General features: G+C 43.2%; 2 protein-coding genes across 4 annotated transcripts in view; both read right to left on the bottom strand.

Moving 5' to 3' along the window:
* Positions 1-18,010, bottom strand: part of LOC135219762 (guanine nucleotide exchange factor MSS4 homolog) — a 258,337-nt gene that overhangs the window by 203,328 nt on the left and 36,999 nt on the right. The window contains exon 2 of one of the 3 annotated variants that reach the window (XM_064256807.1): positions 8,246-9,986. The exons of the other annotated variants lie outside the window; for them this stretch is intronic. Coding sequence (XP_064112877.1) covers positions 8,738-9,652 — 915 coding nt within the window. The 5' untranslated portion in view covers positions 9,653-9,986 and the 3' untranslated portion in view covers positions 8,246-8,737. Of the gene's footprint in view, positions 1-8,245; positions 9,987-18,010 lie in introns of those variants that run through there. 3 annotated transcript variants of the gene reach the window in all.
* LOC135218969 (protein GVQW3-like) lies at positions 11,500-12,114 on the bottom strand. Its single transcript, XM_064255408.1, has one exon. It carries the CDS (start codon positions 12,112-12,114, stop codon positions 11,500-11,502), a length of 615 nt encoding a protein of 204 aa, XP_064111478.1.

Genomic DNA, 18,010 nt, shown 5'->3' with positions numbered 1-18,010 from the left:
GCATTCTTGGACATGGGCATATTAGGCCTCTTGACCGAACACCATAAGTTCTCCGCAGAACCTCTACACTCCTTTGTCCTACGAAGATATTCTTTAAGAGCCCTAACAGGACACAGGACTCTTTCTGGCTCTTGACCAATGATTTCTGCCATACCCTTGATTTCGAACGTCTTAGGCCAAGGGTTGGAAGGGTTCTCATTCTTAGCCAGGAATGACATACTCAAAGAGCAGACTGCATTATGCCCTTTGAAGCCGACGTGTTTACTAATCGCCTGTATCTCGCTAACCCTCTTCGCCGTCGCCAGAGCAGTTAGGAATACAGTCTTCTTCGTCAAATCTCGCAAAGAGGCAGAGTAAATAGGTTCGAAGCGGCTTGACGTTAAAAACTTGAGAACCACGTCCAGATTCCACGAAGGCAACTTAGCTATCGGTACCTTGGTGGTCTCAAAAGATTTTAGTAGATCATGTAGGTCCTTATTATTAGCAAGGTCAAGACCTCTATGTCGAAAAACTACAGATAAGACACTTCTGTAGCCTTTAATGGTTGACACTGCGAGCTTCAAATCTCGTCTGAGATAAAGAAGGAAGTCGGCGATCTGGCTCACAGAGGTCGTGGTAGAGGAAACTCCTTTCTTCCTACACCAGCTCCTAAAAGCTGCCCACTTCGACTGGTAAACCGCGATTAACGAAGGTCTTCTCGCGGTGGCATAGCTTTTAGCCACAGGTTTCGAAAAACCTCTCGCTCTGGCCAACTTCTGGATAGTCTGAACGCAGTTTCAGACTCAGAGCAGAGAGGTTTTTGTGGTACCTCTCGAAGTGGGGCTGTTTGAGTAGATCTCTCCTTAACGGAAGAGATCTCGGAAAATCCACCAGGTAGGACATCACCTCTGTGAACCAGATCGCTGCAGGCCAAAAGGGGGCGATTAACGTCAACCTCGTCCCCCCTCCGAAGCTGTGAACTTTCTCATCACTTCCCCCAGAATCTTGAAGGGGGGAAATGCGTAGAGGTCTAGGCCCGTCATATCCCATAACAGGGCGTCCACTGCTACTGCCCCCGGATCGAGAACTGGGGAGCAGTAGAGAGGAAGTCTCGCCGTCCTTGCGGTTGCAAAAACGTCCACCAAGGGGCGTCCCCAAAGACTCCACAGCTCCTGGCATACGTCCTGATTGAGGGTCCACTCTGTCGGCAGCAACTGACCTTGTCGACTGAGGAGATCCGCACGGACGTTCTCGACTCCGGCAATGAACCTTGTCAAGATCATGATCTCTCTCGCCTTCGCCCAAATCAGAATTTCCTTCGCTAGAGCGAACAGGGAGCGAGAGTGAGTTCCTCCTTGTTTCTTCAAGTATGCCAGGGCTGTGGTATTGTCCGAGTTGACTTGAACTACTCGACGGGAGACTTTGTCCTGAAAGAACTGGAGCGCTAATTGAACCGCTGCCAGCTCCTTGAAGTTGATATGCCAGGCTACCTGTTCCCCTCTCCAGGTGCCTGACACTTCCTCCCCCCCCTAGTGTTGCTCCCCACCCCGTGGATGACGCGTCGGAGAACAACACTAGGTCGGGGTTCCGAAGCTTGAGGGATATGCCCTCTGAGAGCTTTAACGGATCGAGCCACCATCTTAGATGGCTCTTCACCTCTTCTGAGATGGTTAAGATCATATCGAAGTTGTCCTTCTCTGTCCAATTGTCCGACAGGAAGAACTGAAGAGGTCGGAGATGTAGCCTCCCCAGGGAAACAAACTTCTCCAGCGAGGAAATGGTCCCCAGCAGACTCATCCATTCCCTCACCGAGCATGAATCCTTCCCTAGAAAGGCTGACACTTTCTCTATGCCTTGTTGCTGACGTTCCTGGGACGGAAAAGCCCGAAAAGCCACTGAATCCATCTGAATCCCCAGATACACGATGGACTGTGTTGGGGTCAGATGTGACTTTTCGAAGTTCACCATAAGTCCCAGGGACGCAGCTAAAGACAGAGTCGTTTTCAGGTCCTCCAGGCACCGGGTCTGCGAAGAAGCTCGTATGAGCCAGTCGTCCAGGTAGAGCGAGATCCTGATGTTGAAAGATGGAGCCACCTCGCCACATTCTTCATTAAGATGGTGAACACAAATGGGGCCGTACTCAGACCGAAACAAAGAGCCCTGAAACTGAAACACCTTCCTTTCAGGACGAGCCGAAGCGGTACTTCATAGACTGGGGGTGTATCGGGACGTGAAAGTATGCGTCCTGAAGATCGAGTGATACCATCCAATCCCCCGGTCTTAAGGCCCCCAGAACTGACTGAGGTGTCTCCATCTTGAACTTTTGCTTTTCTATAAAGAGGTTCAGACGACTTATGTCCAAGATTGGCCACCACCCTCCAGAGTGTTTCGGAACAAGAAACAATCTGTTGTAAAATCCTGGCGTAGCCAGGTCTAAGACCTGTTCCACTGCTCGTTTCTCGAGCATCTGCTCGAGCAGATCGAAAAGAATCCTTTGCTTTTCTTGAGGATACGACGGGGACAAGTCCCTGGGAGTGGAAGTCAGAGGGGGAGGCTTTATGAACGGAATCTTGTACCCCTTCTCTATGATATTGAGAGACCAGGTGTCCGCCTCTCTTTCTCTCCAGGCTCTTCCAAACAACTGAAGCCTGGCTCCTACCGGTGACTGAAGGCATGCATTCTCACTTCTTGCCCCTGGACTTAGCCGGGGCTCTACCTCTAGGAAGACCCCTTCCTTGGGGTAAAGATCTAGCTGAAGATCCTCCACGAAAGGGCTTCTGCTTCTTAAAAGACTGAACTCCTGAAGACGTGGAAGGGACAGCAGGACGTCTCGACGACTGTGTCAAAAGGTCTTGAGTGGCTTTCTCCTGTAGACTTACTGCCAGATCCTTCACCAAAGCCTGGGGGAAGAGATGACTCGAGAACGGCGCATACAAAAGTTCTGTCTTCTGTGCGGGAGAGACAGACTTAGCCGCAAAATTGCAATACAGCGATCTCTTCTTCAACACGCCTGCTGAAAAATGAGATGCTAATTCCTCTGAGCCATCCCTGACGGAATTGTCCATGCATGACAATACACTGGACAGCTCCCCCAAGCTGATCGAATCTGGCTTACGAGACTGGTTGTCTAACACTCCGAGACACCAGTCTAAGAAGTTAAAGACTTCTAAGGACCTAAACAGACCCTTCAACAGATGATCCATTTCTGACGTAGTCCACGACACCTTCGCTGAGGCTAACAGAGCTCTTCTTGAGGCATCTACAACGCTGGCGAAATCTCCCTGTGCTGACGTCGGAACCTTTTAAACCTAACTCCTCACCAGTTTCATACCACATCCCTGCCTTACCGCTAAGCCTAGACGGAGGCAGGGCGAAAGTGGTGCTTCCTTTAGCTTTCCTAGTCTCCATCCAAGTGTTAACTTTCCGGAAAGCCCTCTTGGTAGACAAAGACGTCTTCATCTTTACAAACCCTGGTGTCTTCTTAGCTTTCGACGACGAAAACTGCGATGGAGGAGAAGGAGGAGCAGAAGGAAGGAAGGTATCTCCAAAAGAATCACGGAGCAGCCGAGCCAAAACTTGATAGTCTGAAGAAGACGACGTCGAGGGTTGTTCTTCATCAACCTCCTCCGAAGAACAGCTCAATTCCCCTTCTTCCTTACCCGAGTTAAACTCCGAAGGAAGAGGCAGAAGACCTTTCACTCCAAGTCTCCTATCAGACCGATGACGAGAAGAAGAGGGTAAAGTACCCTTAACAGAATCGTTAGCCGACACAGGATCAGCAACCACAACTTGAGTAGAACGCGAAGTAGAAGGAAGACATGCAGCGTCATCTAAAGACTCGGGAACAACGTCCGATCGAGAGCGAACTTCCGTAATCGCGTCCAAGAAGCTCTTACGACGATGTCTATTAGCGTCCATCGGAGCGTCTAACCTAGCGTCCCTCCGAGCGTCCAACGAAGCGTCCAAATCAGCGTCCAACTGAGCGTCCAACGAAGCGTCCAAAGAAGCGATGAGTGGAGCGTCTCTCCTAGCGTCCCTCAAAGCGTCTCTACGATCATCCCGCGAAGAGACAGGAATTGACACTTGACGAGCGTCCCGATGAGCGTCAACACAAGCATGACGAAGCGGAGCAGGGCGTACCAAATTCCAGTCGTCGGAAACCAAAACATCTTCATCAGAAACGTCGATGTCGGAACGCCGAGCGTCCTCACGTCGAGAAGAGAGGGCAGAATGAAAAAACCTCTCTCTCTCCTGACGTTTACTTCCACCTCTAAACGAACGCTGGGGAGAACGAAGTCTAGAAGACGAAATACCAGGAAACGGTCCGGACGAAAGACGAGCAGGCGGAGAAGACTGTCTTATCTCTTGATCGGAAAGTCTATCGTCCTTCTTACGACCAGAAACCGTTTCCTTCTGCTTAAGTAAAGCATCCAGTTGTCGCTGCATAGCAAGGATTATCTCCGTCTGCGAAGGTTCTTTACGAGGAGAAGAGCCATGCCTGTGAGAAGGTGAGGGGCGAGGGGACGCCTTCTTCCTTCTCCCAGGAACAGCCTTGGCTCTAGAGCGACTGGGGCGCTCTGAGGCGTCATCATCAGAAGACGACCTAGCCTTATTTCTGGGGGCGGAAAGGACACGCTTTCCGGAGAAGAATGCCAATCAGATAAAGCATGACGTGAAGCGTCCTGATCTTGAAACGTCCTCTTCAAAGGTCGCGAATATCCGAACGAGATTCCCACCCTTGCGCGGGGAGGACGCGTCGGAAGACGAGAAACAATCCTTTAGGATACGTGCTCGAGCACGCTCCTTAGCAGCCTGGGAAGCGTCAACAGGTACTGCTGAAGGGACGTCAGATCGGTGGGGGATCCCCGTAACCCTCCTTCGGCCTTCGACATGCCCTCTCCCTGAGTCCTGGGAGTCCGGCAGAGGTCCCAGCCTAGAGGCGCTATAGGGCCGATCTGACGCCCCCTCCACTTCACTAGGGGCACTATCAGTACACTTAGCACTTTCCCTGTTTTCAAGGGCCAGAACCTTAGATTCCAGAGTTTTCAAAGAATCTAAAATAAGCAAAAGGGCATTACCCTCCGCAGACACCACTTGAGGGCCCGAAGGCAACACTACGGGGTTAGGAGTCACAAAATCTAAAGAAGGGTTAGAAGGGGTTACATTATTACTCTGTCTGCTACCCGATTTACCCCTGGAGGAAGACCTCCTGATCCTATCACGCTCTAATTTATTTACATAGGATTCATACGTCTTCCATTGTGCATCATTCAAACTTTCACACTCCGTGCAGCGAAAATCATACCTACACACTTGCCCCCTACAACCTTTACACACTGTGTGAGGATCAACCAAAGCTTTTGGTAACCTCACCTTGCATTCGTCTTTCATACACACTCTGGCACTAGCCGAACTAGAACCTGACATATTTAAGGAAAAAACCAAGCCAAATTCAAAAAACAATCCAAAGTCACGTATGCCAAGCTATCGATCCAATAACAAATAACCAAAAAGTCAAGAGGATACTCAAGCAAAGAAAGTTTTCCAAAATCCTGAGGCGAAGGTGCTGTAAACAGATGTTTACAACACCGGCGACAGAAGAAATCTGATAGAAAATGGGAATGGTTCCTGATACCCGCCTCCCAGCGGCGGGAATGGGTACTAACCACCCTACTCCCACTACGTGTGTCGTAAGTTTTTAGAAATTCTGTCGGACTTCAGAGAATACAGCTATATATATATCTGACAGGTAAGTTTCATGAACAAAATTGGAAACTGGTATTGTTCCCCCTTCTTGGAAGATTGCAATTGTTGTTCCCATTAAGAAATCATTGAAAGATCCACATCTTACAAGCTATGGGCCAATACACTTACAAGTTGTTTGGTCAAATTGTTTGAGAACATGGTGAATTCTGAACTAATGTGGCATCTAGAGAAAAAGGGTTTATTATCATCTGTTCAATTTGGATTTAGGAGAAATTGTTCCACTCAGGACCCACTACTAAGATTATCTACCCAAATTCAGTAAGCTTTCTCAAAACACAGTCCAACTATTGGAGTCTTCTTCAATCTTGAAAAAGCTTATGACACTACTTCACGTTTTGGTATTATTGAGCGGCTTCATGACATGGGAACACAAGGTACTATGTTAAATTTCATCAGGTCATTTCTATGTGACAGATGTATTAAAGTTCGGATTGGAAATAGCTTGTCTAATGCTTTTGAACTGGAGGAAGGCATCCCACAAGGCAGTGTATTGCGTGTCTCCTTATTTGTTGTGGCTATAAACAGCATCGTTGAATGTGTCTTACCTCCAGTAAAGGCGTCTTTGTTTGTGGATGATCTTGCTATTTGTAATTTCTTGCAAAAGTTAGTTAATGCAGTCGGCAATTAGGCAGATGATAATGGCTTTCGATTCTCCCCTTCCAAAACTGTGGCAGTGCATTTTACTAGAAGTACTCAAAAGGAAACCATCCCAAATATTAACCTGAAAGACATACTAATACCATATGAGGAGGTGAAGTTTTTAGGGATGATCTTTGATAAGAAGCTAACATGGGCTAGTCATACTGACTCCTTGAAAATTAAGGTGCAGAAGTCCCTTAATATTTTAAAAGTAGTCTCAAGTTTTAACTGGGGTGCTGGTAAGAGGTCACTTTTACAGTTAGGTATATGACTTATATAAATCATAGCTTGAGTATGGTTGCCAAGTCTACTCTTCAGCAAGTGCAAGCAAACTTCAGGAGTTGGATTTAGTTCATCATGCTGGTCTAAGAATATGCTCTGGTGCATTTAAGACATCTCCAGTTGAAAGTTTATATACCGACACTGAAGAACTCCCTCTAGACTTACGTCAAGAGAACTGGAACTGAATTATATGTTCAAATTAAGAGGTTCCTAAGAAAACCCTGCAGGATCTATTCTTAACCAAAACAATCCACAGCAGCTTGCAAATGCTAGAGTATCCAAGCCTTTTCATGTAAGAATTAATGCTGCAGTTGACAGTGTGTCTATTAGAGACCAAAAAGTTAAGGCAATATGTTGCTCTCAGTTGCCTGCGTGGTTGACCACGGAACCATCAGTCTGTCAAAAAGCTGTGGTTAAAAAATTGGTCAATGTCCAAGAAAGGCTTGCTTTCTTGATCATGACCAAATACATTCAGGTTCTGTCAAACTATTCACTGATGGATCAAAGACATCAAGTGGTGTTGGTTGTGCCATTGTTCATGGTAGTAGCTCATATGTGGGCAGACTTTCTAATAATGCTTCTATTTTAACAGCTGAATTAACTGCACTCATGGCTATTAAGCAGTATAACCCTAAACATCCAATTAGAGTATTCAATATATTCAAGAGTGGTTGTATAGGCTTGCTTCCAAATTCAAATTAGTCCATTTTTGCTGGGTCCCTGCCCATGTATGTATTGCTGGTAATGAACTTGCTGACCATGTAGCAAGAGATGTCATTACCAAAGATGATATTCTCTTCCACCATATTCCTGCTACCAACATGAAATGGGGAAGAGGGGGCTACATTACAAATATTACTCTGGCGACCTCCCGATACTTCCATCGACGAATCAATGGAAGACAAGGAAGGAGATGCAGGGACAACGTTACATGGGGGTTGACTACTGTGGGAGACGAAACATCGGGAATAGGAGCAAAACCTTCCCAAGTAGGAAGAGTCGAGACTCTTCGATGTTCCCTCTTGCCTTAAAACGATCTCCACTGCTCCTTAGGCCATGCCCGGCATTCCATACAAGGATCCGTAATAGTACAAAAATTTGAACGGCAGCTACTGCACGTGATGTGAGGGTCGGTCGCTGCCGTAGCCAAAAAACTAGAACACGGAAAACCAAGAACTCCAGGGCACATACGCTGACGCCGAGGAGGAGAGGAAGCCATAATACCAGGCAAAAACACACACACACTAAAAGAAACGAAACGGGCAATGAACCGGGAAAAGGCCAAGAGAGGTAAACACAACACTCGCCCAGGCGAATCTTGGACTTTACAGTACATACACCCTTTTGCAACCTGAATTATTTTCGTACACAGAAGCAAAAAAAATCTTCATCTTTGCCTTCGTAACCTGGATTTTTCATACGTATACGTAGGGACTCGTATGTAGGGGTATGACTGTACTATTACAGTACTGTATAAGCAACTGATTAATACAAAATTAGTCAAAAAACAATAGAATTATTCTTCAGGAGAATAATTCACTGCTGTAAGAATGGGGGATATGAATAAATAACTAAAAAGTGTACAATGTACAAAATTTATTAGCAAAATTTATGAAATATGAAAATAAGTGACAGAACAATTCAAAATAAAAAATCCTTTTCTTCACATTGAATAATTATGTGTGAAAGTTTTGAAAAAAAGTAAATTAATAAGCTACCATATGTTAATATGCCATACAACACTTTTGTGACCCCACAAAAAACTAATAAGACCTTTAATCACTCAAAATATGAACAGTTTTGACTAGTCCAGTATTTTACATCAAATTGAGTTAACTCAAGTCAAAACTAATCCTATGCTGAATTAACCATACAAAGTAATCTTTCACCCACACAAGTTTAGAAACTATATCAATATTAATCCTCCACAATGTACATCACTTCTCAAAGCTCAGTTGTATTAAATATTACTTAAGAGTTAAACTAAGACATCACTCTGTTTAATTTTAACCATGAAATTTTTAACTGTCATTAACTGAACACTTAACTATGATCTCTTTCTTTCTATCTGCTATCTCTTATCTTTTTTATCTTGTCTCGAAGAATAATACTCCCTTCTTTCATACCTATCATAGCCTCTATCTTTTGAACCCCATTCACCACATTCATGACCTCTATCATCGTGTCTTTTATAATCACGTCCTTTATTATCTTTTTCTCTATAATTTCTACCTCTTTCTTCTCTCTTTGTATAATAGCTGAACTTTCCTTCTTGCTTATCATAATGATAATCACTTTTGTCATGCCTATCACTAGATCGTTCATATTCGGGATGTCTGTCATATCCCCATTTGCCACGTTCAGTTTTGTATGGATGTTGTCCCCTGTTATTTTCTAAGAACTTAACTTTGTCCCTTGTGCTGTCTCTGTCTGAGAGTCTTGCATTTTCATCATTAGTGGCTGAAGACCCTGAAGAATGCTGAGGAAGTATTATAGGTTTCCTCCAAGGCCGTTCCACACAACCAAACCGAAGTTGTCCAGCTTCCTTACGACCTCCCCAACCTCCACCAAGTCTCCTGGGAATCCAGCCTTTCAGTGTATGTCCAGCTTCTTTGTCAACAATCAAGCGGAAACCTTCAATTTCAAGGTGCTGTGACAGTTTCCATGCTTCCATTGCATCACTTTTCCGAGAGTATTCAACAAAGCCATAACCTTTGCTCTGGCCTGTCACTACATCCCTTGTAATACACACACTTTTCAATTTTCCAAATCGGGAAAACTTTTCACGCAGCTCATCTTCACCAATACTGTGTGGCAAGCGCCCCACAAAGAGAGTATTTTCAGAATTGGAATCAATCTCAGCGGGAGTGTAATTTGTATTCATTGCCCGCACAATCCCATGGTCATGGGGTTCAGTGTCTGTGCCATCTATGCTCCCAGCAGCGAGAGGTTTGTACACTTTTGTATATGGACTCCAACCCTCCATTTGGATCAAATTTCACTTTGTTAATTATTTAATACAAACAAAACCTAGTATTGCAAGGTTCAATTTTGTTTAAAAATTAGTCTTGATCTGTTGCCAAAAATAAATATCTCCTTTATTGGAAAAAGATATACAATGTCTAAGGAATAAGTTAAAGGAATAGTAATATGTTTTATATTCTTCAATTACATTGACAGTAGTATTCCATCCCCTACCACATACAATTTAATATCTACACTGGTGATAGAGTTTATAACTATCTTCTACAATCTTCTTCCTTAAACGTCGTCTTAAGTAACCGAGGGCAATCTCCTAACAGCTTGATCAACAGCCATGTCTGTAATGGTGAATATAGCTGTCAAAGGTCAACTTGTAATGAAAAAAAGAGCGTTAGATATTAACAATGTCAACAGCATGTTTAACTTGTAAATTATTCAGAAAAATCCAGTATATAAAAGTTGATGCAGCATCACATGTATACATTATGATAACAATATAAGACCAAGTCTTTACCCTTTATAAGCAAATTTACAATATTCTGTGCATCATATGAACGTACAGGCAGTCCCCGGTTCATGGTGATCGGTTTTATGGTGCTTGTCTAGCACCATAAAATCAGCAATTTATGACACCATAATGCACAAAGTTCCGGTTATCAGCACCAAAAGGTGCCAACGATAGTTGTAGTGCTGTAACATACCTAACAGAGGTGCCATTAACCAGTTATTGGCGCCATAAATTGCCAAGTTTCAGTTAATGGCAGTTTTCACTTATCAGCACCCCATCAGGAACGGAACCGCCACCGATAGATAACCAGGGACTGCCTGTTTCCTTAAAAACAACCAAATGATCAAGATTACACAATGGAGAAAACAAGCAAATACAAAATCTCTAAATGAAACAAGCTTCAGCACCAAGAACAAAGCCCTATACAGGAAGTCCCCAGTTATCAGTGGGGGTTCAATTTCCGACGGCATGACGGAAACCAAAAATCAGCGATAACAGCGCTGATCCCCAAGTTATTGACACCACTGTCACATGGCGATCGGTTCCAATAACTGGAGATCAGCACCGAAAATACAGTTATTGTCGTCGCTGAACAAGCGCCATAAAACCAGATCTTCGATAACCAGGGACTGCCTGGACAGTAGTATTTCACTTTATGTATTACAATCCAGTGATACCAACCAACTGAGAGATATTTTAAAGTGTTCCTGGGAAACCGCATACGTGTACTACTGAATAGCCAATATGGTATACATACTGTACATACATTTCTGTTTTTACCTAATACTGTATTATTCTTTTGATCTCCAAGTTTGCAGAGAAATACGAGGTATGTTCAGTAAGTAATGAGAAAATGTCAGGAGAGACACTATTTATTTTCATAAGCTTACACAACTTTGTCTCCTTCAAAATAGTTGCCTCTCGCAGCTACACAATTCTGCATGCGTCTCTCCCAATCCTGGAAGACCTCCTCAAAGTCTTTTTTCAGTAGTCCCTTCAGGTAACTTTCCGATGCCTCTTTCAGCTCCCCTGTTGACTGGAATCTGGTTCCCCTGAGGCTGTCTTTCATGCGTGGGAACAGGAAGAAGTCACAAAGGGCTAGGTCAGGGCTGTAGGGTGGGTGCTGTACCACTTTCATTCCCCTGTCGGCCATCCAGGTGGTCACCAGCGTTGACTTGTGGCATGGGGCATTGTCCTGGTGGAACCACCACTGACCACTCCTCCACTGCTGAGGCCTCTTCTTCCTCGTCTTGTCCTTGAACCTTTTCAGAACAGTAAGGTAATATTCCTTATTGACGGTTTGACCCTGAGGAACCCATTCAACATGAATGAGCCCCTGGGAGTCAAAGAAACGAATAACCATGGCCTTCTCTTGCAACCTGCTCATCTTTGCCTTTTTGGGTCTGGGGGAGGTCGCGTACTTCCACTGAGCACTCTTGACGTTTGCTCTCAGGGTCGTACGAGTATGTGAACACCCAACTCTCATCGCCAGTCACTACTTTATTCAAGAAACCTGAATCAGCCTCTGTCATTTCGAGAATGTCAGTGCAACTTTCTACACAAAACTGCCTCTGGTCGTCGGAGAGGATCTTTGGCATGAACTTAGCACAGACTTTGTGGAGCTTCAGATCTTCGGTCAGAACTGTCTCTACTGTGCCAATACTAATACCAAGAGCTTCAGATAGCATCCTCACAGATATTTGACAGTCTTGCATCACTAACCTTTGCACTTCCTCAATGTTTACCCCCTTGCGTGCACTTTTCGGTGCTCCAGATCTGGGTTCATCCTCAACCTGTTCATTTCCATCAGAAAATCTGTTAAACCAATGATAGAAACTTGCTTGGCTCATCTGTTCATCTCCATAGGCCTCCTTTAACATTCCATAAGCTTCTTGTTTGATTTTCTTAGGTTTAACACAAAATTTGATGGCGTAACATTGCTCCATTTTTCCCTGCATTTTGACAAGTGTTCACAGATCGGCAAACCGGATCAGACTGTTTCCATCACGTTCACCGCTGCACTCAGACCTACAAATATAGAAATACTACTTCACCATGAAGTAGTATTTTGATCAAATCATATTTAGTGTCTCGCCTGACATTTTCTCATTACTTATTGAACATCCCTCATATGCTTTTTAAAATCAAAACTTTTTTTTTTTTCTTTTTTTTTTTTTTTGTAAAACCATCAGTTTAAAATTAGGCAAAATTGCCTTGTAAAGTAAAAGACTGAATGACAACATGGATGACTGTGTAAATACACCTGTTCTCCATCAGGTATTTTTCGAATTTTTCAGCTCTTGTCAGAATTCTTGACAGCCCACTAAGCTGTGGGGAGGCTGGGTGGGGTATGCTTTAACAGTAGGTAAGTAACCAAATACATAATAAATTTTATTATGAAAATTTATATTATATTTGGGATATATTTTACATACTGTTAAAGATAGCTGTTTCCCACATTGAGAAGAGGATGGTAGGTAGTACTTCTAGACAACATCCACACAGCCAAACAAGCTCAAGGTTCCTTGCATGAAACCCAAAACATTCTTACTTGATCTGGAATCCTTTCTAGTGTGTGGGAACCCATCACTAAAAATAAATACGTACCTCTATGATATAATGGTACGCTTCTATACAATGTAGTATATACACCATACCTCCATACTCCCCAAAATATTAAAACCCAGGATTTAAAACAAAGAGCCTAAAAGATTGCTCTTTCTTCAGTTCACTAAAAGACGTACAGTGACCCTTCCGTTTTTACACATTTCACATTTCCATGTTTAACTTTGTCGTGTATTTTTGTGGAACACATTACGTATTCACTTGTCTGCTGCGGAAATTTAACTAATTTGCAAATTTTTTTAGAGCAATATTCACTAATTACTGTATGTATTTTCATTTAATTTTCATGACTAAATACATTTTTATGATGAATGATTTATTAATTTTCAAATGAAATGATTTACTAATTTTCAAACGTAACATTAATGTAAACACATCAAAATATCTATAATGTGTTTAATAAAAATTAAATATATATCTTTAATACAAATCAAACATGTTAAGCTCATTCGGGGCCAACCCCTGAAATGACAGCCCACCCCAGAATGAGCTTAACAAAACACTCTCTCTCTCTCTCTCTCTCTCTCTCTCTCTCTCTCTCTCTCTCTCTCTCTCTCTCTCTCTCTCTCTCTCTCTCTCTCTCTCTCTCTCTCTCTCTCTCTCTCTCTCTCTCTCTCTCTCTCTATGTATGTATGTATGTATGTACTATAAAGTTTTGGAAAATAAGAGCATACTACATAGACCAGCTTCAGACTGAGCTAGATGCCACCTGGAAAGGACATTAATGACACATTTTCTTGAGTCCTTATCATGTGTATGCATCATATTACATTGCCATAGGTATTCTGCAGCATGGCAGAGGCATGGGTTACTGAGCAGGGATAGAGCAGAACTGCTTGGTCCGGATGTAGATGTTTATAGCATTGTTGGATTCCTCAGAGACATTAACCCTTTTAACCCTTAAACGCCAACTGGACGTATTTTACGTCGACAATTTTTTTGTCTCTCGGGTGCCGACTGGACGTATTTTACGTCGACATACAAAAGTTTTTTTAAAAATTCGCGGAAAAATACTTTTAGGCCTACCAGCCGAAAACTCTTGAATCACGCGCCTTGGGGGATGTTGGGAGTTCACGGATCAAGGTGTTGTTTTGTTTACAATCGTTACGCAGGCGCGCAAGCGCGAATTTCTTTCTTCCCGCACTAAAAAGTATCTGTGACACATCTCGGAAATTATTTCGTCACTTTGACATAATTTTTGTACCATTTTAAATTAGCCGTTACATGGACTATTATATATGAAAATGTGCGCATTTTTATGTAGAATACAACAAAAAAATACTCATGATTGTAGCTTTTATCAGTTTTGAGATATTTTCATATAAATAACGATAAGTGCCAAAATTTCAACCTTTGGTCAACTTTGACTCTACCGAAATGGTCGAAAAACGCAATTGTAAGCTAAAACGCTTATATTTTAGTAATATTCAATCATTTAACTTAATTTTGCAACTAATTGGAAGTCTCTAGCACAATATTTCGATTTATGGTGAATTTATGAAAAAACTTTTTCCTTACGTCCGCGCGGTAACTCTTCCGAAGAAAATAATCATAACATTGCGATTGTGGTAATGTTTGCACCATTTTAAATTAGCCGTTACATAAAGTTTTATATATGAAAATGTGCGCAATTTCATGCACAATACAACTAAAAAACAACCCATGGTTGTAGCTTTTATCAATTTGAAATATTTTCATATAAATAATGATAAGTGACAAATTTTCAACCTTCGGTCAATTTTGACTCTACCGAAATGGTTGAAAAACGCAATTGTAAGCTAAAACGCTTATATTCTAGTAATATTCAAGCATTTACCTTCATTTTGCAACAAATTGGAAGTCTCTAGCAAAATATTTCGATTTATGGTGAATTTATGAAAAAAATAACATTTTCTTTACGTCTGCGCGGTAACTCTTCCGAAAAAATCATACATGCGATTGTGGTAATGTTTGCACCATTTTAAATTAGCCGTTACATAACGTTTTATATATGAAAATGTGCGCAATTTCATGTATAATACAACAAAAAATAGTGAAGGTTGTAGCTTTTCTCATTTTCGAAATATTTGCATATAAATCACGAATAAAAAAAAAAAAATAAAAGAAAAAAAAACCACGTTCGGTCAAATTTGACTCTACCGAAATGGTCGAAAAACACAATTGTAAGATAAAACTCTTACAGTCTAGTAATATTCAGTCATTTATCTTCATCGTGAAACAAATTCGAAGTCTCTAGCACAATATTTAAATTTATGGTGAATTTTTAAAAAAAACTTTCCTTCCCTCCACGCGCGGATTCTCCGCCACAAATCTCCGAAATGCGTAAGTCCCATTCTCGGAATATTTGCTCCGTTTCATATTAGGCATTTCATAGAGTTTTATATATGAAAAATGTGCGCAATTTTATGTAGAATAAAACGAAAAATATTTGAAAGTTGTAGCTTTTCTTATTTCCGAAATAATTGCATATAAAAAAATATATATAAAAAAATTCGACATTCGGTCAACTTTAACTCGTCAGATATGGTCGAAAACTGCATTTGTAAGCTAATATTCTTACAGTATAGTAATATTCAATAATCTGTCTTCATTTTGGAAAGAAATTGGAAGTCTCTAGGGCAATATTTAGATTTCTGGGCTCAGCTCGTGTCGCTTGCGCGAAATATCCTTTAATCTATTATTTCTAGGTACAAATGTACTAACACATACCAGAGAATAAATAAAAATAAAAGAAAAAGGTCAGTATGACTGACTCGCTCACCCTCTAGGAGGGTGTCGGTATGAACACTAGGCGAGTGAGACCACTACCACGAGCCAAATGCCAATAGAAATCTCCCACTACAAAACCTCCAAGAGGGGAGCCGTCCCACAGAGGGAGCAGCTCGTACTACTACTACACCATCCCATGCTTGCGACTGCTGCGCCTCTAATGGCATCCTTTTTCGTTAGCATCGCACGAATCTCAAGTGCTATTTTCTCTCTGTGTATTTGTGCCCTTTCTTCGGATTTTTCGATAATGGAGCGTGCAGCTATTGCAGCAGCTAAGTTAAGTACTCAGTATTACGGTTAGCGAGTTTTTTTTTTCCAGTCCCCCCCGAGACGGTATTTGCCGTTTTTTTTAGGTATAGATACGTTCTCGGGGGAGGCTGGAAAGCATGGCAGCATGGTCCTGCCGCATGTTGGGTTCGTTCTTGGTCTCCCATACCTAGAACATCCCTTATTATTTTACGCTCTATTTTGATTATCCGCGTTATTACGTACACATCAAGTTTTATTGAACATGTATGTATTTTCACCTTATGTAGGCTTTTTCTCTCCAGACCCTAGTCCAGGTTCTTAGTATCGGCCCCTGACTAGCTTTGAGGTGGTAGACTTGCCTTCGGGCTAGTCGCACACTCCTGGATTTTTTCTCCTGCTATTTTACCTTCTTTCTTTCATTTTTATTATATATTATATTTTTATGTTTTGTTATTGTTAGGTTAGTTGGCGTCTGGCTTAGCCTAGGTCCTGGCTCGTAGAGCCTAGTCTACCGTTGATCAGTTCGGTCGCTTCCTCATAGCTTCTCTCTGATCAGTTGGTTTTCGCCCTATGGGCCTATATTGCTACCGCTTTTCAGTTCTGGTTGCTTCCCGATAGCTTCTCTCTGATCAGTTGGTTGGCCTAGGCTTGGTTACCGTATCTTTAGTTTACCGCCTCGTGGTCACTACGTGATCACGAGTCAGCCAGGCGCCTGCCAGTCCCCTTCCCCCTCTCCGCTCTCCCATAAGGTCGGGCGGGGGTGGGTCGGTCTGTCCTTGCTCGCCCAGCATGCCCGAGCCTTGCCTCCCCCTTCCCCTCCACCGGAGGGGCCTGGGAGTCCGACAGTCCCTGACTGGTTCCGACCTCTCCGCTTCTCGGCTCGGCCGGGTGGTACGTTGTGGGGGGCTCTGGCCTTCCCCCCCTCCGTTACTTCCTTGTCGCTCCGGGTTAGCGCGAGTCTGTATGTCATCTCGCCCTTCCCTCCTTACTAGAGCTCCTCCCTATCGGAGTTCTGATATCCAGCGGAAGGGTATAGTCCACCATAGTTGGACCGGAGCTACAATAGGTCTTTACTAACCGTACCGTATTGCTGAGTTACTACACTCCGCTTCACTGGACCTAGTCCGGTTACTTGCATGTAGGTTTAAGTTATCTTTAAGTTTATCTTAAGTTTCTTAAACCATCCCCACCCCTCCCTTAGTATTTACCGGATCTCTCCGGGATTATAGCCTATTCAGGCAATGCAGGGAGGGGTTATGCCCAAATTTTTCCGAGCTCCGCCACGTAACGGAGTTCTTTTGTCCTTAGTCTGTAAGTGTTACCCCTTTAAGATACTCATGTGTCCTTCCCACTTACAGGCCACCAACTGTGAGCATCCGGGATGTTCCGCTACACTTCAGGACCCCTGTGGACACGAAGTTTGCCGTCCCATGCTCCATGCGCGACTCCGCACGGGGACATCCAGGTCTGGTACCATGAGACGTGTACCATATGTTACGATCTGGTGAGCCAGCTTTTGGAAGGCGTAAGTATTCCATCTCCGCATGCCGCTCCGCTTCTTTTAGTTCTTAAGTTTTCATCATTACTTTAACTTAAGGCATCTAGTTTAAGTTATATCCTAAGTTTAGTTTTAAGTGGTTCTTAAATCTAAAATATCCTCTCTTACAGGCTCCGGCAGTAAGAGATACTGGCATTGGCTACCCTGCGGGCCTGGGTCGGAGGTTTTGGCAAGAACGCCGCCAAGGGTCAGCCCATACATACTGGAGGAAGCGTTTAGCTTTGTTAATCTTCCCCGGAGGCAAGGCGACTGGGTACGTCGACCCGGTAGAGGCGGACCCCTCTATTGCCTTTATCCAACAAACAGCTGGCGGCCTCCTTGACTGAACAAGACCAGGATATCTCCACGGATGTCGCAACCCTGGAATATAAATGTTGAACCTATGGTAGGTTATAGACGACCTGTTGGTCGAGGTAAGTAATGCAGGTACCCACAAGGGTCTCCCCTTGGGGAGTGACTGTTTCTTCTACCCCCTGCAACTTCACCATCCTTCCCAGGCTTTACCGGTGATGAGTTATATACTCCTCCAGAGGCTTCGGTTAGGCCTAAGATCAAGTCTAAGCATATGACCTTGACTAAGACGTCATCGTCCTCGAAGAAGACGTCCTCGTCTTCTTCTTCGCGTAAGTCTCCGGCTCGTAATCCGCCCAGAC

This window comes from Macrobrachium nipponense, chromosome 1 (assembly GCF_015104395.2).
Source record: "Macrobrachium nipponense isolate FS-2020 chromosome 1, ASM1510439v2, whole genome shotgun sequence".
NCBI lineage: Eukaryota > Metazoa > Arthropoda > Malacostraca > Decapoda > Palaemonidae > Macrobrachium > Macrobrachium nipponense.
Note: the sequence above shows the minus strand (reverse complement) of the source record. Positions and strands in the feature narration are given on the sequence as shown.